Raw genomic sequence first — 26827 nt, 5'->3', positions numbered from 1 at the left:
AAAACCAGGAAAAGACGACACTTATAGCTTACTATTATATAAAATGATCCAAGATCTAACAAAATGATCTAATCTCATATCACAATATCGTTTTAATATTGAGATATTGCCCAGGCCTAAATTCACATTTTATTTTGAAAGTAGTAATCAGAAATGCCAAATTTCTATTCATGCAAGCTTGACAGGAGGAGCCCAGCGCACGGTCCTCCTCCTCAGTTGCAGCCCACTATTCAAGTGTGCACGAGAAAAGAAACATGATAACAGGGATGTGTGGAGAGTTGAACATGGGGAGAAAAACCTTACTGGCACATTCAGGATTTTAGAATGGAAAAACTGGAGTTCTTTTGATCAGGGGCAGCTGCAGGTGGAGTGTGTTTTTGTTGTTGTTTTTTTTCCTCACAATGTGTGAGGGATGGATGTGGGTCGGTTGTCAGTATATTTTCGTTACGGATACAAGGACTGGCAAGTTATCAGCATGAATTACCAAGGGCAGAAAAACTGATATCAATGTTAAATTCGACTCTGGAGCGAGGACCATGGCGAAAAGGAAGGGACTGTTATTTGCACTGCTGTACTTTATAGCAGAGTTCTGGCTCACTTCGCAGCAGGTCCTGAGAATTGGTAAGTAGTAAATTTGTCAGATTTCTTTTGTCATTAATATAAATACTGCCACTATATGCTTTTTTTCAATATTCAATTATATGATTGCAAGACCTGGGTTGAGGGCCATTTCATTTGGGATTGATAGCCTACTCTACCTGTCTTTATGTATGTAATAAAAAAATAACAAAGGTTGACCTTTGTGGCATTATCATACGTTATTTCCAATATCCCACAGTAGCGTTGCTTCTCTCTAAAGATGAACAAATAGATACTGTATTTAAATTAGAGACAGCCAGGGTAATAAATGCAGAAATCATACATGGGGAAGTCATGCAAGGATATCCATTCATAGCAATTGTGCAGGTCATGTGTTGTAGGTCAGTTAATGGAAGCAGGATAACCTTTAAGTTCTGGCAATATCAAGCAAAACTTAAAATAAAGAATCACTGTGTTCACGATACATATGTGTTTTAGTTGTACATGTGTATGTATGTTGCTGTGTGACTATACTACTCTTGTCACTGGATGATGCAATCACATTATCAGTATCCTGTAACTATCCTAATGGACATACAAGTGCATGCCTATGTTATTCAACAGTAATCTTATATAAAAAAAAAATGTTGTGATCTTTTGTACAGTGAGTTTCATTGTTAGATTTGTTTTTCACAATGGAGGTACACTGGGGATAGAGTGCTAGGTAGTCCACACAGAACAACTCTATTGGTTTTCATAAAAATCATGTTAATCCACTTTTGTTGGCTAATGCCAAAGTCTCTGTTCCTCCATGTTGACAGGCAGATCAGAGGCAGATGAGTGATTAAGTTGGCCTATGACTTCATCTGAAAGCATGTACTGTTGGCATGATGATATCCTTGGCACTGAGGAATGTGAAATGGATACAGAGCTAAAGAGTATAGGGTGGACCGTATCAGTGAAAGGGAGGCTTCTCTTCTACCTCACAAACTCAAAAGTTATTTAGACTTTGTGCATATGTATGCTGATGCACAATGACACCTATGAGCGTGGATCTGAGTCCAAAGTCTGCTGTTAAGCCTTTGAGAGTTGACAAGAACTCTGCTTTCACTTGTAATTAGACAAACAGAGCTCTGGCTCCAACTATTCCCCTTTGATTTCTGATGTAACTTTGTAACAAAATGAATGGGCTCTGCTCATGTCCCATTGGTTATCCTCCATTCCTCTAATGGGTTAGAAGATTGCATCACAAAAATGACTTTCTAAATTCAGGCCTTAGGACTCTCTGCTCCGCTCAATGCCAAAGGCCACTCACTATTTTTCTAAATTCCTTCTACTTGTAAAGACTTTAACATTCAGATTTGTGCCGTTGCATAACTTTGAAGGCTAATAGGCCAGTGCCACCTCCCTGTTCTATCAGTCCCGATCTGTTCTCTATATTGTTAATCTCTCTAAATCATCTATCACTCTCTGAGGCCACCTAATCTTCGTCATTCTCTTCATGACCCGCACACATCATAATCTCTCCCATATGGTGTGTGGCTTCGTTCAATTAGCATTTCTCTGTCTTGGCAAGTGCTGCCATCAGATTGTGACTGGCTTCCACTCTTTCCACTGGGGTTGGTAATAATGGTAAATCTTCTCCCTCAAGCCCTTAAACAACAAACAATAATCTTCTTTATGCAGAAAGTCTTTTCAAGCAGATCTCATCGTTGGGGAGTGCACAGAAGCAGCAGCTTGTGGCTTGGCCTCCACTCTATCGTGCTGTTTTTTAAAGTCCTGATTCCTAAATTAGGTGGATTTGATACAGATTATTAAACAAGATTTTTATTCTTTCAGTTTAAATGTTTTGTTTTTGGGTCACAAGCAGCGATCCTATAAACAGAGGAACCTCAGTGCTCCACATCAAACGAAGATATTAGACTGGTTAGGACCTCCTCATTCATTCACAGTCTGGCATGAGCCCAGGTTGGAGTGGTGCTGGTGGTGTTGTTGAGGTGGGGGTGGGGGGTCTCACTGGGAACTGGCCCAGGATGGGGAGAGGGGAGAAAGCAAAACACTACGTCATTGTGTTCCTCTGCCTTAAAAGACTCCTTCATGTGATAATTGCACAGAGTCACAAAATCACAGATTAGAATCAGGGCCTACAGATCAGTTCCTTAATATTAACCTCTTACTTTGGGTTTCTGGATTAAAAAAGGTCCACCCAGCTGCCTAAATCTGAACTCTTATTTCTCTTGCTCTGAGCCCTGAAGGAAGGAACAGTCGTCTATAAAAAGCAACGCCTAAGGCTTTATCAGTATTTGCCTGCAGCACAAGCAGAATCTTTTGTTTTTGTGACCTCCTAGCATGCATCACCCCACAGCATTGTCTGGCCTATTAAAGATGAGACAGAAGCTCAGTGATCCTGAAAATTATATTGGAAAGTAATTAACGGTAGCTATAGCAAGAATTTCCATTCCACCTTTCATTATAAATTGCATTGATCATAAAGCCCTGATCAGAAATAGTGAACTCTGTAATTACAAGGAAGACGTTTATTCATTGGAAACAAAGCTGGGCTTTAATATGCAGGTTCATACATTCATAATTTTATTTTATTATACTTTTAAGGACTGCATATGGATGACTGCATTCTTCTTCAACAATGCACAATAAACTGCTTGTCTAGTGATTTCTGCTTTAACATTATAATTTTACCTGCACCTCTGCACAAGCTCAAACTTGTATTTACTGAAGTATAAATGATCCAAGATACCTCCAACTTTCTTGTGCATTTGTTTATTTGCTTGGTAATAGACTTCTGAGTGAGTGCATTGATCCATGTGTCATCTTAAAGTATGAAAGTGTGAAATCCTTATACTCTATTGTCTTGGCATCAGTATTGAAAACCAATCCCATTTACAGTATTGGTTTGTCTAACTCCATGAAAAAGGAAAGTGCAGAATGGAAAAGTGCACAGTGCCATGATCCCATGACCCATCTTTAGAGAAAAGTGACCACATAGCGCTGCTAAAACCCTTGTGTTCAGACAGGATTGTTTACAGGCCACAGCATCATGGCACAAAAGCCAGGATCAATTTCTCGACGTAATAGAGCAGCTGCTCCACTCCGAGTTCCCTCCAGATGTCTGAGCTCCTAACCCTATCTATAAGGCCGAGCCCAGTCACCCTTCAAAGGTAGCTCATTTCGGCCGCTTGTATCCCAAATCTCATTCTTTCGTTCACCACCCAACGCTCATGACTATAAGTGAGGGTCAGAACATAGATGGACAGCTCTTGATATACCTTCGACTCAGCTCCCTCTTGTCCACAACGGTCCGGTACAACACCTGCATCATTGCTGACGCCGCACTGAATCGCCTCACTCGTGATCAAAACCCAGAGAATACTTGAACTCCGTTACTGGGGGGGGGGGGGGCAGTGACTTACTCCCAACCCGGAGGGTACAATTCCCAGTTCTTTCTGGCAGAGAACCATGCCCTCAGACTTGAAAGTACTGACCCTCATCCCGACGTAGGTTGAGGTCCCCAAACCAGACACTCTCCTCCCCCTAGCTGCACCATGAGAATCTGCATTGGTTCTTACTGGATCTGAGGTTCGACATTTAGTCGGAACCTCCTTTACGGTACCTTAGAATAAACTTTCCCGAGGAGGCTGAGCAGTGTGATACACAGATAATTGGAGCACACTCTCTGGTCTTTTTAAAAAACCACCACCCCAGTTTGCCACTCCACAAGCACTGTACCCAACCTCCATGTGAAACTGAAGATGCGGTCAGCCAAGACAGCTTAACAATGTCCAGAGCCTTCAGCATCTCAGAGCAAATCTCATCTACCCCTGGCGCCTTGCCACTGAAGAGCTTTTTGACTACCTCACCGACCTCTGCCAGGTCTGCCATGATGTGGATTTCCTCCCAAGTCTTCCCTGAGTCTCTGCCTCCTTCACGGAGGACGCGTTGGTCAGGTTTAAGAGCTCCTCAAAGTGTTGCGTCTCGAGACCCCTGGGCCAGCCAAGCCACAAAGGACTCCTTTATTCAAGGATTCAAGGATCGTTAATTGTCATTATGCAACACAGGGATGCACAATGACATTCAGTAGTAGCCCATTTGTAACACAACAAACACATGATAAAACAAAAACAGCAGTTCCTGTAGTGCATTTTTTGAATTTGCATCATAAGGAATATAAACAGCAGCAACAAAAAAAATTCAACATGAGGAAAACATTGTCCATCAACTCTGACTGTGTTTGAGCACCAAGCATCATGATGTAAACACAGAGTCCACCTCCTACCAGAGTCCTGCACTCTGTCCTGCTGTCCGCCTGTCAAGTGCAGTTTGACCCGGAATGAATGATGGCGCCAGGTCTCTGTGAAGATGTGGACTCAACAGTCACTGACCTCTCGCTGCCTTCATCCATCTTATTTTTCTGCGATCGGACATCAGATAGCCAGGAGCATGCTGGGTAGTGTAGCGGCCTTAGGTTCTAGCAGGGTTAGCTTTGCTTCCAACTCGGCTCTCCTCCCTCTCCTCCCTGAGGCAATCTTGACGGCCTCCTTCTTAGGTTGCCACCACGACAAGCACAGATGACCTTCACATTACACTTACACTCAGATACCATGCCCCCAGCCTCCCTCGGGATGCAGAGAAGATTCTAACGGAGGTGGGAGTTGAAGACCTCACGGACAGGAGCCCACAGGGCAGCGGCTCCATGTAGATTTATTAGCCTGAGCCCGGCCGAGCCCTCTCTCAAGGCCCGGCCACCAACGAGCTCCCCTCCCAGGTCTAGCTCCAGTAGGTACGAATCAATCATAAATGAAAACGGTCTTAAGCAATTGTAGGATTTTTAAGGTGCTTAAATAATTTAAGCTCAAATAAAGTGAAAATGCTGCATAGATCTAAGTGTGCGAATATCTCTTGTAACACAAAGGTGTACAAATGTCTGCCGGCAGAGGAACTCACTAAATGCCGCTCTGTGTTGTTGACTAAATCTCATTGGACCACAAATGTTAAAGCCTGAAGTAGACACAAAAATAATTATTTTCCTGGTGATACACTCATAACGTTTTGTTGGGTCCTTTAATTGAAAATGCATACAAAGATAAGACTGATGATTTCCACATGAATATAGAAGCTTGTTTGAAACCAATTTTCCAGACATGAAGTGAAGTATTGTTGCTGCTTCACTCCAGATGTCTGGAAGCTTGATGGTGGTCATGGGGGCGTGATTATAACCGAGTGATTATAGCGGAGGTTTAGTCCTCTGTTCCATGATAACCAAGCTAACAGATGGATCCATCATTTCCTTACACAGTGTATAATCACCTCAAGTGTATGAATAACGTGCGTTGTCCAAAGAGCTCAGTTACTTTAAACACTATAAATACTTCCTATAAGTGTTTTGCTGATGTGGACCAGCACTGATTGCTTGGACCATGCTGAGCTGCAGACAATCTGCAATCACACAGGTTTAACATCTCTTCTTCAGGTGCAAGTGAGGAGAGATCAATTTGTTTTCTTTCACCGTAGGATGCGCCTTTCCACCCAGCTTCAAAGAGAAAATGAATAATTGAGCAGTACAATGAAATAGATATGTATGTCTTTTGCTGAAATTGAAAGTTGTGTGTCTGAATATTGCTCATCACACACAATTATAAAACCTTTCAAGCAATTACACGTCTGTTTGAACGCAGTGGCCTACCCAGAGGTGAGTGGATGCTGCCACTGTCTGACAGCTGCTAATATGTCTGTTTCATTTATCTCTTAAGCTTATAGACCCACTGTAGGATTGTCAATGAGGTTACAGACCTCTCTTGCTGAAGGTGGCGTTAAATGAATGGCCTGTTACGGCGATCCAATAAAAGCTACCAATAAACGCTGATTTCATAAGATAACTTCTTTTCATTTGTGGCGAGTCTCAGATTTAGCTTTTCCATTTTTCCCCGTTTGTTCATTTATATCATTTGCCATGTAATAGACTTTTGCAGATACAGTGCATATTTTGGCTGCATTTTCAGTTGTTGCATCATGAAGGATCCATGTTATTATGAGTGTGATTAGAGGTCAGCTACAAAGATCTAAATCAGAAAATCTAAATTGCAGCAGCTATTTTTGCCCTTCACACAAACTGCACCATCTACTTTCAAAGCCCTGCATGTGGAAAACAAAATGATTGATTGGAAACGATGCTGTGAAGCGGCCACTAGGATTACTTTGTTGTTGAATCATTAAGCACGGAGGCATTTGCTGCATCAAGACCGCCTGGTCAAAACTCATGTTTATTTCCCCTTTTATATTCAAAACACATAAAAGATGAAGTGAGATGCAAATTAGAAAAAAAAATTGTATTTTGGAATGAAAATGTCATATTTCAGTGGAAAGAATTAAAGACTTTAAAGGGACCTAGCAGCTGCTCACTGAGGCTCAGTAACCATAATTAGGATTGGCACTTTCAAGCATGCTTTTAGTGACCAGGGAGTCCAGACAAGGCTTTCTCAGTTTGGGGTTTGAGGCTATGCGACACCAAAGAAAAAGGTCATTCACAATCAAGGTCTCAAGGGGAGCTTTTTAAAGGCCCCTTCTCCTTCCAAATCAATCACAATTTTGCAGGCAAGTCTTCAAACAGTGTTAGGGAGCGCAATGACCTATTGCCATCTGTAGCCTCTCTATTGAAGTGAGGTCATTTGTAAACTATTGTAGCATTAAAATGGTATCTTCACGATTTGTGTTCATGGTTAATTGATTAACAACTTTGAGCTTTTCAAAAGTACCTTCAGTTTGTAGCATACCCATGATTTTTCCTACAACAAAACGTTCAACAATCATTTCTGATTTGTTTAAAGGACAAAGAAACTGACTAACCCCCGACTGTCCTTGTTTCAATCTGCACTCATGAATATGAACGCGGCGAGAACAAACATTTAACCTCGAATGTATTATTTGAGAAAAGCTATCACTTAAGGCCCAGATGTTTGAAATCATTTACATTTGAAAGGCTTGGGTGAAATTGACATGCAGGGGCATTTTCAGCAGGGATAAGAACACTGAATCTCACACGAGTCTGCCCGCCCTATATGCAGGTGGTGACAATCCAACGTTTCTCTGGCCTTAATCCCAATGCTCTTCCTGCTGTGCTTTATGTGAAACATTGAATGTAGAGCTTGGGCCCTGGCTGGAGTAATATATATATCCATATTGCCAGCCATGGCTATATGCTAGAGCCGTCGTCTTTCTGGAGCAGCGCAGTGGATTAAGAGTTGGGATGGTTTTTTACAATGATCTCCTCAACTCTGACACAATCCCCATCCTGTGGCCCTGGCACACACAGCCAGCTGAACACGGTTGTGCTTAAAAGAGAAATGTATCTTGAAATTGTAAATTTTGACAGTTGCATTTGTCAGGTTTTACTGCCTCGTCCGATGTAGCGGGAAAATGTGAAATGGCATTGTCAGCAGTTTTGTATAAAGAGGCCGATAAGGCAGCAGACAGAGGATATTATTTTTGTCATTCCTTACTTTATAAAAGGTTGATACTTGAGATTACTGTTTGGTGCCTTTTCAACTCGGCTATTCGGTCGTCATTAATATTCATATAATATCATATATCTGATCATCTTAAACCATTAGTCTGAAAGGATTTGCTGACATTATAAGTCGATTAATTGATTAGTCAATTGACAGAAATCATATCTATTGAAAACTGATTGTTGGATTTTAAAACGTTAGTAAGGAGAAGGAATAGTTGCACCCTTAAATGTAACGCACACAAGAGTATCAGGTTTCCACGTCGGCATGTTAAACTCGTGCTATAGAATTACTATCGAGACAAACATGACAAGGAAATCCCTTTTGCACGGCTGATGATTATGTTTTAGCAAATGAAACATTGTTAGTCTTACAATATATAAAGTGCAGTTGTCACATGAGAGGAGTGGATGATGTTGATGTTGATCCACTCCAACCTCGCAGTCTTTCTTCTCTTACACTGCGATAGTAAAGAAAAGGGACAATGAACCACCTTCTCTGGACACAGTGACACCCCGGAGGTTAGCTTTTGTCTCACGCTGAGTTTTTTATACTAGTAAACGCTTAAAGCAAAGGTTGGATTATTACAGACTGACCACCAAATGTTAAAGTAAAAAGAATCTTTGGTCCAATCATGTGGCAGAAGTATTTCACTTCTGTTAGAGAACCAAAATGTTTCACATAACAGACAAGTTAGTCCAGAAACTAATCAGTTAAAAAGAACCCTGTAGAGAAGAAAACATAACGTATTTAGAGGGTAACGTATTAGGGTTCTAATGGAAGACCGCCTTTCATAGCAACAGTGTTTTGGCAGCCTGAACAGAAAAACTTCTTCACAATTACATTATGTTTTGAGGCTTCGCTATACGATTCTATAAATCACAAGCTGACGGGTACACGTTTAAGTTTGAGTTCATCGAAGGCAATTGTTGTCTAGAGCAGTAAATTTAAAAAAAAGACTGGAAACATGACTTTGTGAGGTGAATGAGTGCAGCGGTTCATCCGTTGACTTACTGTTGCAAAGGAGACGGGAGAAACACATGGCATGGTGTGTTTTTAAACATCTGCCAAGATAACGTTAAGTCCTTCATACAGTAGCGGTGAAGCTGCTCTCTAATGAGCCGAAGGTGAGGCATGTCTACCTCGCCGAATCATCACATACGGCATCGTGTCAGCTGGTGAAATTGAGGCCATGTAAATTGGGTGAAGTCAGTAAAGGTCAAGCTTTTCTCCGTATGAGATTAAGATCCTGTCAACTCCAGCAGGCCCCTTAGTAGCATTATGTGGTCGAAGTAACAGAGAACATTGGGCCACATTATGCAACTGTCAGAGTTCAGTTGTGGTAACCTTCACACGCTATAACGGAGGTGAATAACTAAGCTGAGAGAAGTCATTCTATCAACAGTTTCTCTGATATTACTTCAGCGTGATCGGACTATCACTCTCACACCAACACTGTTTTCTTCTCTTCCTGCAGGCGGCATCTTTGAGACGCTTGAGAATGAGCCTATTAGTGTTGAAGAACTGGCCTTTAAATTTGCTGTTACCAACATAAACAGGAACCGGACCTTAATGCCAAACACCACATTGACCTATGACATCCAGAGAATTAACCTATATGACAGTTTTGAGGGCTCAAGAAGAGGTAAGGATGATCCCATTTAATTATGAAAGCTTTTTGTGCTGAATAATCAATTAAAGAGGTTGTTTATTATGACACAAGTGTCTCTCCTGTTGGACGTTTGTTATTTTCTCTCTCCGCTTTCTGTTTCATTACTTCAGCCTGCGACCAGCTGGCTTTGGGCGTCGGGGCAGTATTTGGCCCCTCTCACAGCTCATCCGTCAGCGCGGTGCAGTCCATTTGTAACGCCCTGGAAGTCCCTCACATCCAGACACGCTGGAAACACCCCTCAGTGGACAACAAAGACAGCTTCTACATCAACCTCTATCCGGAATACACCTCCATCAGCCGAGCTGTGCTGGACATAGTGCAGTACTACAAGTGGAAGACGGTCACTGTGGTCTATGAGGATGCAACTGGTGAGTGAAACCAGTGAAGCACTAAAACACGTCGGCAGCCAAATATGTCAGCATTGATAAAAACATAGCAGGAAGCACACTCACGATACGGTCTAATTATATCGTACGTATTTACAAATCTGACGGCCATGAGAGTGTATTGGATGTTGTTTGTTGTGCATGTGTGAATACTGTGTTTGTTTGTGGAGAGCTGATTGTGTGACAAAGTATTGTATAGCAGTGTGGAACCTGAAGGCGAGAGTGTCTGCTGGTGGTCGGCAGGAGGGACCTCCACTGTTTTTAATTAAGCTACAAGTACTGAGAATCAATGTGCAATAGTTGCAGCAAATAGTTGATGTTGTTGTTGTTGATTGTGCATTCAGGAATCTGACTTGAACAATAAGAGCTTCAACAAGTCTTCGCCACAAAATCTCATGGAAGCTGTAGTTGTTGAATGCCGACAACAATATAGTGAATTATATAAATTTGAACATGTACATTTTTACTTATCGGCATTACTCATTTATCTTAAAATACAACCAGAGAACCCCAATGTGAAAGCTTTTCAGAAGGAACAATGATGGGGGGGGGGATCACTTTGGGATAATACGTTGTTAATCCAAGGCTAGTGGAAACAGAGTCGAGGCTGGTAAGACGGCAAGACTTTGTCTCTCTTCAAATATCACGATGTTTTGAAATTAAACATGTACTCTATTCATTCATTCACGCTCCTCCAAAGGGTTTTAATAGACACGGTTTCTGTGCAAAGTTATCAGAAATACTGAAATAAAAGGGATGCTGTAAAAATGTTCTCATCCTTCAGTTGGCATCTTGGTGGTCTCCATGGACCTTTTGGTATTTATATTGTAAAGCTAATAGATGGTTTGAATTGTGTTTTGGACTGAGGGATTTTTCACTATCCCCAAAAATCTTTTGGATTAATTGGGTAATGGCTTCATCGCAAAAATTGCATTCAGATTAAAAATCAAAATCAAAAATAATTATGATTTTTGCAGCCCGCTTACACCAGAAATGATTATGTTCATTGTATAACGTTGTAACACCTTTAAGCTCCACTCACCGAATCTAAGCACACAACAACAGACCGTCACACCAACTTCAGCATCAAGGATGCAGCAAAATCACATTACAACGTTAACTTGCTGCGCTAATATGCTTTGAATCATCCCGAACTTTGCCACAAGCTGAATTAGTATCCAGTCTCCAAACTGTAGCACAGACAGCGATGTGATGGAGCACATGCCTTACCTTTGAAAGAGCTTCTTCTTTGACTTTGTGTTTGTAAATCCTCTCTGCAGGCCACACGCCACACTCACAGCAGCACGTGTTTTGATGGCCAAGGTGTTCACTCGTCTCAAATCCGGTTACATATGATTATAATGTCACATAACTAATATTCTCACTGTGTGCATGTTGGTCAGGACGTAATGCGAAAGTGGGGCTATATTGTAGTCCTGCTGATGAAAACGATTTATGTTTCATTGCACAGTCAAGTCCCGCGCCATTGCTATCTGCACGGAGCAGCGGCTGCACACTCTGGCTTCTTCTTTTCCTGGACCATGAATACACTAGCTTGGCCGAGACAACTTAGCTAGCTGCCTTTATTGCTGACGATTAGTGTCATATGCTAGAGATGTTTAGCGCGACAAACATACTCCACACCTTAGAGACCTTTCAAACGTCTCGATCACGCTCCAATGACGTGATGAGTGCAACATCCGTCGCAGTTCGTATCTACACCTGCCTCATTTGAACATTTTATTTTGAAAGCCGGAAGTTTGGATAACTATCATGTCCACAAAGTTTTCGCTTGACGAATTCAATATATTGCAATTCCTCACTGTGACCACTGGAGGGCAGTAAACTCTCATGATACATCTTTTTTTTTATTGCAGAAATATAAGATAAGATGATACTTTTTGACCTCCAGGAAGAAAATTTTAGCATTGAGCCACAATTCCTACTGCAGATCAAGAAACCATAGGTAGGAGCATTACACAGCTAAACATAACACATATCTATATAATGAGCAAATAAATTAAGGGGTTCATAGGAAATAATAAGTAACATTTAATACATCAAAACGTTCAAACGGTTATGTTACACAATTTACATATTGATAAATAATGTTTGAATATACTGTTGCATTGTAGAGCATTTTAGGCATGTAACTGTCTTAACGCTAGGTGGAGATGGCGACTGACCTTTAGAAATAATTTTTTGTCGCCCTCCTGTGGCCATAGTGAGTAATTACAATATACAATTCGTCAAGCTAGCATTAATAGTGAGATGACAGTTTATGCTAGCACTTCCGTTGAATGTTTTCAAAATAAAGTCAGACAAATTGACGGAATCAGAAACGACAGACAAGAATATTCTTTAATTATTCTCAACAGTTGACTGTAATGGGTTACAGCTAACCATTCTTCAGTGGGGTTCGTATTCAGTAGACCAAATATAATGTTGCGCTAATAAGGTTCTTAAACTGATTATCTTTTTATAGAACGAGGTACGGTTGCCAAGTCTGCCCTCTAGTGGTCGCACGGCGTAAATATAGACTCAGAAGCTTACTAAGACTTTCCAGTGAAGACAGTGAAATACAGTGCTTATGGCGTGCTGCATTTTGGGACGATAATCGATTTTTACAAAATGTAGCCTTACATTTGTTGATATATTTGTTGAATCCTGTATATAATAACAACAAGAAAACTCGGCGTAACGTTTTTGTCGGGACACTATGTGGACATGATGATAGTTGACCTGAGTGTAATCGAGAGTGCTTACTGCCCTCTTGTGGTCACAGCGAAGAACTGCGATATTATATTAGGCAAATTAGCGTTAATGTAGGGAAAAAAGCGTGCTACCACTTCCGGTTAAGACTTTCGAAATACAGTAACCAAACGGAAGCATTCAAAATAAATGAACTAACGGAAGTAATTATTAAAATATTTATGTTATATGTTGTGTTCAATGTTAAAGACTTAAACCCTCTACCCCCTCAAGTTATTTGTTGACAAGAAAAGGTGTTTATCAGATGAACAATGGAAATAGCAACCCATGGGAGTGCGGGTGAGATGGCTAGCAGATGTTGCACTAAGGCAAGACTAAATTCAGCAGGGTTTTTGTGAGGTTTTCTGGTCCATATTCTCAGATAAATTGTGTCATATTGATACAAACTGTCATACTGTTGTAGTGCCTCTACATATATGATTATACAACAATGATAAACCTGTTCCCATCCCTGCTGATCATGTATTAATTACACAGCCTTTCTTCTGAAACAATAACCTTTTTATTTGGAGTAAAATGTCTCCAGAGGGCGGGTTTGTTGTAAATGTTTTTGTTGAGCCTAATAATGGCCTTCTTGGCTTTTAATTTAAGGACTGATTCGTTTGCAAGAGTTGATCAAAGCTCCATCCAGATACAGCATTAAAATCAAGATCCGCCAGCTGCCAACAGGAAGCAAAGATGCCCGTCCTCTGTTGAAAGAGATGAAGAAGGGGAAGGAGTTCTACGTCATCTTTGACAGCTCTTACCAAACATCAGCCGATGTTCTCAAGCAGGTGAATAACAAACATCTACCAGTATGCATAGGCACTAGGCACACAACACACTAGGCAGAAGTCATTGCTCTGAGGATTTAATGCATAACTTGACACCTAAAATGCAATGTTCTGTCAGAAATCCATTATTATTTTGGTGTTTCTGCATTGCTTTTGGTTTAATATTCACTTGTGCAAGATTAGTCTCATTCTATCCCCTTCAGAAATCCTATGAGCTTTTTTTTTGAGCCAGACATACACATTAAGAAATAAAAGATTGATTGGAAACACTACATTAACATGAGCAACTCACTTGGATACTTGTCAATGCAGACCATACAAACAATACTAAATGAGGCAATTTAGAAAGTGGGTGGTTTGTAATTTGCAAGAGTCTCTTGGTAACAGATGTGGTTGGATCATGTTAGGGAAATAAAAGATTATTTATACTGGCTGCCTGGAGAGAAATATGAATGTATAGTCTGTTATTCTGTTTAGATCTTGTCCATGGGGATGATGACTGAATATTACCACTTCTTCTTCACCACACTGGTAAGAATACTGTTATTGAGCCACATTTCAGGGAATTTCTGCATCTCAAGAACAAAAACAAAGATTGTTTTCTTTAATACATGTGCACAGGAACTTTGACTCATGAGTTTCTCTCTGAAACAGGAATGACGAACCTAATGGATATGCACATAATAACACTGTTCCATTGTGTAGAGTGTCCTTCTATCCTCCGCATGCTTAAACGTGCATATTCACCCAGTGATTCTGTTGTGCAAAGATTATGCAGATGAACTCAAACATCCGTGGTTTGTTTTATAATAAGATTGCTGGATGTTTTCAGTGCTGTTATTGTAATTCCATGGTAAATTGTCCCTTTACCCTTGCTGAATAACTTTTTGGGGTAATTTTTAAGAATCACACTGATGATGTTGTACTTCTACAGGACCTGTTCTCCCTCGATCTGGAGCCGTACCGCTACAGTGGGGTTAACATGACGGGGTTCAGACTGCTCAACATAGACAGTCCACAGGTGGCCTCGGTGGTAGAGAGGTGGGCCATGGAGCGACTGCAGTCTCCCTCCAAAGCAGAGACTGGAATGATGGAGGGGATGATGACAGTGAGTGGACTTTACTTTCCTCCTTTCGTTCCGCATGCCAAAGGTCCACCAGGTGCAGGGGCTGTGTTTCTCAGTGGGGACTCCCATCTAAACTGTGTCCTCTGATGGTATTGGGATTGTTTATATAGCCTGATGTAAGCAACATGCTCAAAAGGTCAAAGAAGGTGCGTTAATTCTATGAAAAGCTAAACATTAAATGGAAAATATATGGAGAGTCTGAGCTTGTCAGCTGAGCAAGGTTGGAAACAATCTGTTTGTCATCAGCCAAGTTGATTTCCGCAGCAAAAACTATGCTCTAATATCAAATAAGGTAATTCTCAACATCCAGACACTGGGAGATTAAACACGTAGCCTATTTTGGGAAGCTACTCAAGACCTTTACAAAGGCTTAATCTGAGCCCCTCATCACTTGAGTCACAACGCAGCAGTCCCCCATGTTGCTCTCTGATTGTGTGTACAATCAGAAAGGTATTTTGAATAAAATTGCTCCCCATATTGTGCTCACTGTGGCTGGTTGTGTCTCCTGTTTGATTGTTTTCCGTGCAGTTTGTAAAGCTGGCTCTGCTTTGAGAAACCATACGGTGCTGTGCATCTACATCAACAGTCCTCATGTGATAAGTGCATAACGGGATCCCCGCTGATGGATGCTGACAGCCACGTTTCTCTTTCAGACGGAAGCAGCTCTGATGTACGATGCCGTCTACATGGTGGCTGCGGCCTCGCAACGGACCTCCCAAATCACTGTCAGCTCCCTTCAATGCCACCGACATAAACCCTGGCGCTTTGGATCACGCTTCATCAGCCTGCTCAAAGACGTGAGTTTGGTTTATGAATGTGTGACACCCGTCCCTCTTCTTCCATCCATCCATCCATTTCACAGCCTGCTATACCATTATTTCATTTCTCTGGCTGCAGGAGCAGAAACCATAGAGTTAGGAGATCTGATGTCACGAACAAGGAACGTGTGTGTGAAGATTACATTTTAAATAATTTCTCTCAGGAGATAGGAATCAATGTCATGTTCTACATTTTGGGGGTTTCTTAGATAAGTGGGTTTTCAGAAGGCTACTGATGAGAGCTGTCCATTGAGGTTTTTAGGGTACTCAATGAAAACAGGCTTAGATAATAAAATAATGATAAATAAGATTTCCTAGACTTATTCTAGTCATTCTAAAATATGTTTGTTCTGTTCTGGTTTTAAGTTTGAAGGATGCCATAGTACATGTATCCTGTAGAGTAGATCTTGGGTAATTTAAACTCAAATTAAAAAAAATATGAATTTGAATTTAATAGCCTCACTTGTTATGTTATACTTTCTAATTAGATGTTTCTTTGACAAATGAGCTTTTCAATTACAAGTGCAGACAGAATAATGAAGGGCACAGACAATGCCAAAGAGTCCAGACAGCAGGGTGTGAGTAACTTAAGTTGTCAGCTGTAAAGCAGCTGTAAAGTGTTTTTCCATGAACAAAATGTGAGGCAGGTGTGTTGCAGGTGGAGCTCGGGTGACTGGGGGAAGGTGGGAAGAGCTGAGGGCAACTGCTGGAGGGTGACAGACTTGCAGGGTCTGAAATGACAGGAGATGTTAAGGCAGGGCAACGGGGGGAATATTGAAACATATGTTATGAACTGGTAGGAACCATGACTTTCTATCTAATATATCACAGTAAACATCTTGTCTATGCTTACTTTATTAGTTATCATTGCTTGGTAATACTGTTGAGAGTTAGCATACCTGCCAAGTTTCATTTTTTTACTCATGAGACTCACATGTTCAACTTATCCACAGACATCTCACCACCTTTGTTTTCTATGTTCATGAGAGTTTTATTTGTAGGGATCATAGTGCTCATATAACCCAGCAACCCAACGTTGTGCCAAAGTTTGACTTGGCGTTAACTTTTTCTTAAGTTTGTGTATTTATTATATAGAATGAGTTACGTGGATTTTACACGATTCTCCTTCTTATTTCTGTTACAGTGTGGTCGGCAGGTATGACTGATTTAAGTCTGCACTATATTACCAGACAATTATAATGTAACTTTGACAACAATCAAATCAGACATGATGTTCACTGTGGTGGATCACTTACAGAAAGTCATGGTCAGGTGAAGCTGATACTGTACAGATACTAGTGGCTTCCTGGATGCTGGAAAATACATTCAAAATCTGTGGTTAGCTTTGGAAAATAATCAGCAGGAGCATAGTTTACAGAATTTCAGTTAAATTGTTTAAAACAATGAAAACTACTGTTATGGTCCTTTCAGATTGTATCTTACAGCTGTATCACATATTTAATACTAGTAGTTAAGTTTAGCAGAGAAAGTTTCATGAAGAACTAACAGCTCAAGATAATAAGGGTCAGCTTTGTGCATTTGGACTATTTTCCTAAATCTACCAATGAACATGCAGAGCATGTTTGTTTGTGAAGGTGGAGTATATAGGCCTGATGGACCGTGCAGTATATTCATGGATAATCAGTGAGGTTTCAGCAGTGTGTTGAAACTCATTCTCATCCTTTTTTATCATCGGGATTCTCCAATCTGAGAAGATCCATGTCATCACTACATGTACAGTAATGACACCAACACATGGTCAAGACAGAGACACTTTTGATTGGTGAGGATTTAAAAAGAGACTTAATGACATGAATAAATCTGGATTTAGGGGTTAAGAAGGCCTCACAGATGTGTGCGATAAGACTGTGTGAAGCGGTCTAATCAAAGATCAACTTCACCAAATGATACCCTGTAACCTTCTATAGATGCAAAAGATCTTTGCATTAGAAATGGAGAACAAAAGATAAACATTTCTCATGACGTCATCAAGTTTAATCTTGAGTCTTATGTTTGTGTGCATTGCCACATACCGCATATTGCACATATTAATGGCTCAGGGTGCATTTGTTTTGGTTCCAGTAGATTAAATATAATTATTTTCAGATACAATCTGACTGATGTAAGTTTCTGTTTAAAGGCTGAAAGAACAAGATGATGAAACATAAGGCTCAGCGTCGTTCGCCATCTCTTAATACACCTGTAATTGATTTCTAACAAATACATCCATCAGGCTGATATAGCGAGAGAGTAGAATGAATTTGGAATATTTTGTAAAATCAAATGAATAATGTAGCAGGACACTTACCCAGATTATTAGTACATACAGTTCACCCAAAGACCCAATAACATTTTTCCCCCTTACCTCAGAAGTCATTTATTCATTCAGAGAGTTTCGGTATGATTTGTATTGAAGCTTTGCAAGTACCATGTGTTCAATGGCATTTGGTTTGTGTCACTCCATGCCCCCAATAATGTCTAGTTCTGAGAGCACACACACAGTGAGCTGCACTAGCGGGAGCCTCAACACAAGCCCTTTAAAGATAAACAAGTGAGACAGCTCTACTCCCAAATACAGGCTTTATTTCCCAAACGTATTTGGCTATTATTATCGGCTGCTGTTCTTTGGAAAAACCTAACAGCTATGTCCATTTTCAAACATGACATTATTACTGTTACGCTTGCTCTCAACATGCCATGTTGTAATCAGTCTCTCCCAGAACTACTTTCTTCTTTAAAACACCAACCGACTGTCTCATGTTTGTGCAGAAGAGGAAACGGCTCCAAAACATGTTGCAGATTATCAGTCTCCAGTTTGTCAGTGATGAGGGAACAGCAGCATGTTTTTGTTTTCATCAATGTGTGATAGATTATTTCTCATTTAGATGCAATGCAACAGTCTTTAATAGGAACATGGAAAGGTTTGATGTAGACTTTGTGTTATGGGGTGAAATGCTCTTTTAATTCAATTTTCACTGTGATTCCCAGCCAGACAAAAATTTTAATCTTGAAATGCCATGGGCTGGGCAAATATACAGAAGGTGTACTGATTTCTTCCCATAAACAAATTGGCTCCTCAGCTGCCTGCATCAGTGCAAATTAGAGATGCAGCTCATTTCTCTAAGCCCTCTCTCTGTAACAGAGATTTAACCTGACTGTTATTCAGCTGAGCTCACTTCATTATAAACTGCATTCAAATATCTCTGAGCTCTGCTGCCCACCCGCTGCTCCCCCCTCAGACAGAGGCCATGCCTGCCTGCTCTGTTTACATCACTGTCCAGCGTGTTACGTATATACTCGGAGGTACTTAATATTTCCATTGAGGATCCAGCCAATGCAAAAATGTCCATTAAGATGCAGTTAACCTCTGTCAATGTTCTTCGCTTATTGTAGCACTCATCAATTATTCATTTTTTGCGAACTGTTTTCATTTTTCCAGGCTTCTGCTTTGCATTTATGTCTATGACAATAAAACAAAACTGAGGGGATTCATTGGTTTTGTTTTCTGCGCTGTCTTTGCCACAGGCACAATGGAACGGCTTGACGGGACAAATAATTATAAACAAGACAGACGGCCTGCGGAAAGAATTTGATTTAGATGTCATCAGCCTGAAGGAAGATGGCTTGGAGAAGGTGAACTATCTGACCCATGTCTGTATTGTCAGCACATGCTGTTGTTGTAGACATCCAACAGAGCTGAACAGAGTACGGGAAACAAACAAACAGAGCGACTGGTATTCAATGTAAACTCCTTTTTTTTTCTAAAATTGCAGAAAGATGACTTGTCTGTGGACAGTATACAGTGTTTTGACATCTAGAGCACTAATTATACCCCAAAAAGGAGCTTTTTGCAAATAGTTGTAGCTGTCATTTTAAGGTCAAAAGTTTGTATATGTTCCTTTGAAAACTTTGACAATGCTGCTCTTGATTTTATCAGGTCACAAACAGGCCTTTGCACTACAAAGAAATTGAACTTAAGACAACACGGTTGGAAGTAAAGATTGAAATTAAACTGAAATAAGGGCTGTGACCAGAGGAGTTATTATTTTCCACATTTCTTTTTCACCATCATTGTTTTCTGTTTCTCCCTTTAATAAGTTCAGAGCTCTGTAATTAAAATGCTTTTTCTTTATTATTTCTGCAAGACAATCGCGGGCAACAACCGCCTGAATAAAGTGTGGAAAAAGGTCTGTACTTTAGCTGCCCGAGCAGACTGAAGAAATATCGACACTATTTACTCTCCTTGCTGTCCTCTGTCTCCCTTTAAAAAAAAAAAAAAAAAAAAGTTTTAGGTAGTGGTGGGACATGGAATTTCAAGTTATATATTTGTCTATATTCTTTTCCTTCTTCCCCGACCCCACTCTCAAACCTCTGTTTGTTCTTCCACTGTAATTTGTCTGCTTCTTAGTACTTGTTTCTTTTCCCTTCTTTGCATTCCTTGTTGTGATAATGTGAAGGTGACTTGGGCAACTATGGATCTTTGAGTGTGTTTATTTGAATATCTTATCCCTAACAGATTGGCGTGTGGAACTCCCAAACAGGCCTTAATTTAACAGAAAGCAACAAGGACTCATCCGCAAATGTGACGGACTCAATGGCCAACAGGACCCTCATTGTCACAACTATTCTGGTATGAACTAAAGTAATTATCAGGAAGCATTTGATCAGGAATGTGCTGATGAAACTAATGAAGTCTGTTATGCGCATTGTTCTAGGAAAATCCTTATGTCATGCATAAGAAATCTGATAAGCCCCTGTATGGAAATGATCGCTTTGAGGGCTACTGCCTGGACCTGCTCAAAGAGCTATCCAACATTTTGGGCTTCTCCTATGAGGTAAAGCTGGTAACCGATGGCAAATATGGAGCTCAGAATGACAAGGGGGAGTGGAATGGCATGGTGCGAGAACTCATTGACCATGTGAGTACCAATCGCTATTATATGTCAGAGAATATCCGAGCGATCAGCGGTATCATCTGTCTTCAATTGAAACTCTGCATGATGTTTTTGTTCTGTATCAGGTGGCTGACCTCGCCGTGGCCCCTCTCACTATCACGTATGTGAGGGAAAAGGTGATCGATTTCTCCAAGCCCTTCATGACACTGGGGATCAGCATCCTCTACCACAAACCCAATGGCACCAATCCAGGAGTGTTCTCCTTCCTCAACCCACTGTCTCCTGATATCTGGATGTACGTGCTACTGGCCTGCCTCGGTGTCAGCTGCGTGCTGTTTGTTATTGCCAGGTAAAAGCAGAATGCAATTTCTTATAAATGTGACTAACAATTAGTGTGTGTATAAAATGCCTATCTATTACTTCAGATATAATTTGGTTTCTATGTTTATTGTATTTGGTTGCAACACTGTTCGCTAAAAACAACATTTCACTTTGGTTGAAAATGTTTACTTCCTGGATGCAATAGGCCATTTGAATTCATTTACAGTCAACCATTCAGTTTGGCTACAACAAGTACCTAAAGTTTCGTTGCACACTGCTGCAGTAACTCACCACAGTAATGTTTCTGTGTCCTTGGTCAGAATTGATTCAGAATGTTTTTTGCTGGTTTCCATTATGTCGTTAAGATGATTTGGAAAAATAGAGTTAATGCTGGTAGAGATGAGTAAACATCAGCTGTTGCCACAGGCATACATTTGGTGTCATTATCAAGTGATGGTATTTTATTTGCATCAATAATTGTGACTTCTTTACCTTCAGGTTCACTCCTTATGAGTGGTACAACCCCCACCCCTGCAACCCAGACTCAGATGTGGTTGAAAACAACTTCACTCTAATAAACAGTGTCTGGTTTGGAGTTGGAGCACTTATGCAGCAAGGTATTGGCCCACTATACTGCAATTTTTATCGTGTTATGTCATCATGCTGTGTTCATACCTGGAAGTAGTTTCCCTTCGGTAGAGCACCCTCAACCATCACTTTCATAATGTTTGTGGTGTGCCTGGAAAAAAAAGAAGATTGTCGGTGTCATGGTTATTTATTCATACATAACGTATTGTTATTGTCTGGTGTTGTGTTTGTTTGTAGAGTTCATAATGTACCTTGCGTTGTTATCTTACAGGATCCGAACTGATGCCTAAAGCCCTCTCTACAAGGATAGTCGGTGGAATATGGTGGTTCTTTACATTGATCATAATCTCCTCTTACACTGCCAACTTGGCTGCATTCCTCACTGTGGAGAGAATGGATTCACCAATCGACTCTGCAGATGACTTGGCCAAGCAAACCAAAATAGAGTACGGTGCTGTAAGAGACGGCTCAACCATGACCTTTTTTAAGGTAATCTCCTTTTCACTGAACATTAGGTAATGTAACTGTCCAGCAATGGGCGGAGGGATGCAAAGAAAAACATCAGTTTTGATTTTGATAAACCTGACGTTTTAGCCTTGAGTCATCAGTCCTCAGTCATTACAGTAACATGGGTTAAAGGTTAGTGTCTTTGAAATGTCCTCATACACGCAAAGTTATAAAAGCTTGTGGCCAATTTTTCCTCAAAAAATTCAAGGATTTATGGTTTTGTTTGTAGCACAACGAGTTTATCTGAATGTACAGAGAAAATGAAATGTACTTGGGCAGATTTGCATACACTTCATTTGAAATGTTAGAAACAAGCTTCAACCACTGACCATGTATCAATATCATCTGTTTTGTGTAAACCTCTGTGTTTTTGTTTGTTGTTTGTTGTGCTGACCATCAAAGTGCATCATTTTCAAACTTACATTAATTCTGATTCAACAGAAATCCAAGATCTCAACTTATGAGAAAATGTGGGCATTCATGAGCAGTAGAAAAAACACGGCTTTGGTGAAAAACAACCGGGAGGGGATTCAGAGGGTTCTCACCACAGACTACGCTCTTCTGATGGAATCGACCAGCATTGAGTACATCAGCCAGCGTAACTGCAATCTCACACAGATTGGAGGCTTGATAGACTCAAAGGGCTATGGAGTGGGAACCCCGATTGGTAAGAGAGATGAATGACAAACTACACAGTAACAAAGATAACCAATAATACGACATATCTGAACAGCAAACCCAGAGGTTATGAAGCTGGTAATGGCAGTAATCATGTTTTTTATCTTGCTGTAGGCTCCCCTTACAGAGACAAGATCACCATCGCCATCTTGCAGCTTCAGGAGGAAGGAAAGCTGCACATGATGAAGGAGAAATGGTGGAGAGGGAATGGCTGCCCAGAGGAGGACAGCAAAGAGGCCAGTGCTCTGGGTGTGGAGAACATAGGGGGAATCTTTATTGTCCTGGCAGCTGGACTAGTCCTCTCAGTTTTTGTAGCAATCGGAGAGTTTATTTACAAATCCAGAAAAAACTTGGACATTGAGGAGGTGAGTGTCGGTCAGTGTGAATGGCACAACAAGTATTAACACACCGAGGGACTCAATCGAAGACTGTTCTGAGCCCTGCTACACATTCCCGTTGTCATTGTTGTCTTCAGAGGACTACAGTAATCACTGGGCCAACAGAACTTCGATGTCTGAATGTGTTGAATGGCATTGTAACAATCAAAACAGAAATACTTTTTAACACAAAATTGTGTTTTAGCACATGAACAATTTAGTCTTAATTGGAAGAATACATTTGAAACCCTTTTTATGATGACAGATGGTTGTTGACTTCTGACTTCTTCACACCTGACCTTCTTGGCCTTGCTGTTTTTTGCAAAAAACTGTATAATTGTTTTTATGTGAAAAAAAAGTCATTTTAATGCCATGATAATGTGGGTAAGTGATGGTAAGTGTTATCTTTTGAGGCACGTTTGCCACGTTCATTTCAACAACTGCAGTAGGTTTGAGAGTATTCTGTTATAAAATGTTTGCAATTTTCATATTCATAGCGCACAGAAACTTTGACTTGACAGTACTTCTTACCGCTTTTGTATGTACTCATGTATTTAAAAAAAACATCTTGATTTATTCAAGGGCGGTTGTTTCCACTTTGTTTATGAATGACTGTTCCCACAGAGTTGCATTCAAGTTGCTTGACACTCAGGCCATCAGTTGCTTACTGTCTATACTTTTTTGTTGCTTTTGTATCATATGACGTTCATAAACATGCATGTGTATTTTTCGTCATGTTGGAATTGTTTCAGAATGACTAAAGTTCCGTGAGAACATTACATCCTTTAACTTTTTATTTCTGGTTGTTTTGGTGTTGATTGCTCCCTATCTCTGCATGCACAACCTTTTCCTTTACTGGATGGAAGTTATATAATTGTGACAATTGTTATCACAACTCCACGGCTTCATTCATGAAGCGTTTGAGTTACATCAAGCTCTTGTAAAACTAGTCTTTCAAATTGCGACTGTCCCATTTTGAATATTTGATTGTTTTGATACTTTTGAGGTTTCTTTTTATCATTCGTTTTGGCTGTTTCCGGGGGAACAATTTTCATGAGTCATTTCTCAGGTTTGCTTACATATTACACCGTATATCACCATGTTTTTATTTTTGGTATACATAGATGTTGCTTGCAAGTACTTCACTAACATGCAAGTATTATGAATTTTGCAAATCTTTATTTGCAAAAGCATTTCAAAAACACTATCTAAATTGGTTTGCACAGTAAGGCAAGCTAATCCAAAATGTAGAGAGATGGCCTCTGGATATAATGTTAAACGCCACTGACTCAGCAGTAGCGTATTGCCTCCCTGAATCGCCTTTCTCATTGCTTGCTTTCAGCTCTAACCAGATCCATATTCACCTCACTCAGGCTTAGGTTTACATAACATCCTCATTATGTAGTGGATTACAAAACATTTTAAACACTCCTAGTTTAAAGGTGTACAGGCCTTGTGGCACAGATTAGAAAATCCTGCAGATGCAATTAATTATTTCTTTCCCCAAATCTGACAGGATTTTAGACTCTACATTATAGGTTTGGCATCACATGAAGAATGATGTGACAGGATTTTAGGTTTGAAATAACTATGCTTGTGAATAAGGACAATTGAGTGGGATTCATAAACAACAATTATGATCGATTGGTGCTTACGATTACTTCGATTATGAGATATTTTACAGATTCCTTGCATTATACATACAGCATTGTTTAAAAAAAATGCTAATTTGGAATTGAAAGCCCAAATATTTAATGAGAATCGCAGCATGCACACAATTACATTGCAGTTTTGATCTTCTGATTTGTATCACTGGAGAGCAGATTGAGGTTGAACTGTTCCTGGACACAGTTTTAGTTTAAGATTTAAATTTAACTGTTTAACGGAGTTTGAATGAATGTTAACCCATCAATCTATTGAGACACATACAAGACATTTGACATCAGGATTCATCTGGTGCAGATTTTAACTATTTAAGTAACACTAGTGTGTAACGACAGCAAAAAGTCCTTTGCCATACAAAACAAACCTTAAGAAAAGAGTCTGCACCTATCAAGGGCATTAAGTTCTTTTTTATTATTTTGATTTTAAGGCTGTTCTTTTCACCGATGTAAATGTATGAATAAAGATGACTCCCATATCCCCGTTTAAAATGTTATTTTAAATTCTTCATAAAGCAGAACCTTCAACCACCAGCACAAGTGCTTCAACTGTGTTGCACATGTGAAATGGTCATCTTTTAAATTTATTTGACAACATTTTGTAACTGATGTTCACTGTTTATAGGTATTGGTATTGCACTTAAGTGAATCAGCAAATGAGGATGAAATATTATCTGTTCATTTTTGATGAGAGATATTCTTGCTGTACAGATGTCAACTATGATAAAGGCAAACATTGGAATTGAATTGCATTGTACTCTATCAACACCAGCCCTCATCAAATGCACAAATAACCTACAGTGTGTTCTAAGGATGGTGGCTTCTCTTTCATTTTGGGAATCATTTCTGCACTGCTGTACTGAAAAATCACTCAATGCTCAATCTTACTCTCAAAACAGCAAAGTTAATTAAATACCAATGCACTTGGCAGAATTGCAAGCATCACTTTTGCTTTTGCAGTTAGCTCTTGACACTGATAAATTCCAACAATTTCCGCATGACTGGTTAAATAGTCGTACTCTCATACAGTATGACTTCTTTGACAGATCTTGTACTGAGATGCACTTTTCCCCGTGCTTAGTGTTACAAATGCAATACAGTGAGGACTTCTAAGACAAGAAAGCAAGTGTAAATGTAATCTGTCACAGTATGTACAACCAGCTGTTTGGTAATCTGAGGTTTGCAGAGCAGGGTGCCTGCTAGCTCGGGTCGGAATGCCCTCTGGTTTCTTTCATTTCTCTGTGAGATTACAGTATTATGGTATTCATTTATATAATCCTTTCAATGGGATACAGCCCCCTTCTTGTTGCTACCCCTAAAATGAAGTTCATATAGTGACTGCAGCATGTAATCAGTTAAGGTTTCCCTCTGAGAACATTTTCTGAGGGTTCTCTAAATGATCTAGGAAGTGTTCGAAAAACTGTCAGCATTTTGTGAACCATTTGAGAACTTTCAGAGAACCTTTAGGGAACGTTCCTTGAAGGTTTTCTGAACCTTCAGGGAATTGTGCTTGAAGGACATTCAATCTGGAGGGAAAAGTTGACTTCTCAAAAAAATAAACAAACACAATAGAGCAGTACCTATAACTACCAAGAATGCATCAAAGTAATCAAGGTGAATATCCCTTTACGGTTCTCTAAAGGTCTTCGAAAAAGAACATTCAAGAACCTAAAGAAAACCCTCAGAAAACGTTTTCTGAGGGTTCTCTAAATGTTTAAAATGATTTTAAAACCTCCTAGAACCTTGAGAGCCCTCAAAGAACATTTTCTGAAGGTTCTCTAAATGTAGAGAAAAAGAAGGGTTTGAAAAACCTTGACAGAACCTTCAGGGAACGGTCCCTGGAGGTTCTCTAAATGTACTTGGAAGGGTTTGAAAAACCTTTACAGAACCTTCTTTGAAGGTTTTTTGTGAAGATTGAGAGACACGTTAGAGAACCCTTTCTAAAGGAAACGTTTCCTTAAGGTTCTTTGACGGTCTACTAAAAACCCTTCTTAGAACCTGGCAGGCACAATCAGAGAACATTTCTGAAGGTTCTCTAAAAGTTCTGGGAAGGGTTTTAAAACCTCCCTAGAACCTTCATAGAAGCCCTCAGAGAACATTTTCTGAAAAAAATCATTGAGAGAACCCCAAAGGAATGTTCCTTGAATGTTT

At 40.1% G+C, this 26827-nt stretch overlaps 1 protein-coding gene across 2 annotated transcripts; it reads left to right on the top strand.

Annotated features, from left to right (window-relative positions):
* Positions 1-264: 264 nt before the first annotated feature.
* On the top strand, positions 265-25274 carry LOC116392367 (glutamate receptor ionotropic, kainate 1). Of its 2 annotated transcripts, XM_031863749.1 has the most exons (16): positions 265-621; positions 9580-9747; positions 9885-10142; positions 13524-13705; positions 14183-14236; positions 14640-14813; positions 15485-15628; positions 19175-19282; positions 19795-19836; positions 20166-20279; positions 20365-20568; positions 20670-20893; positions 21364-21482; positions 21725-21942; positions 22402-22627; positions 22753-25274. In XM_031863749.1, exons 1-16 carry the CDS (start codon positions 537-539, stop codon positions 23040-23042), a joined length of 2610 nt encoding a protein of 869 aa, XP_031719609.1. In that variant the 5' UTR covers positions 265-536; the 3' UTR covers positions 23043-25274. The 2 variants fall into 2 exon arrangements, with proteins under 2 accessions (XP_031719609.1, XP_031719610.1); XM_031863750.1 differs by lacking the exon at positions 19795-19836.
* The last annotated feature ends 1553 nt before the right edge of the window (positions 25275-26827 follow it).

This window comes from Anarrhichthys ocellatus, unplaced genomic scaffold, assembly GCF_004355925.1.
Source record: "Anarrhichthys ocellatus isolate YVR2014 unplaced genomic scaffold, GSC_Weel_1.0 scaffold29, whole genome shotgun sequence".
Lineage (NCBI taxonomy): Eukaryota > Metazoa > Chordata > Actinopteri > Perciformes > Anarhichadidae > Anarrhichthys > Anarrhichthys ocellatus.
Note: the sequence above shows the minus strand (reverse complement) of the source record. Positions and strands in the feature narration are given on the sequence as shown.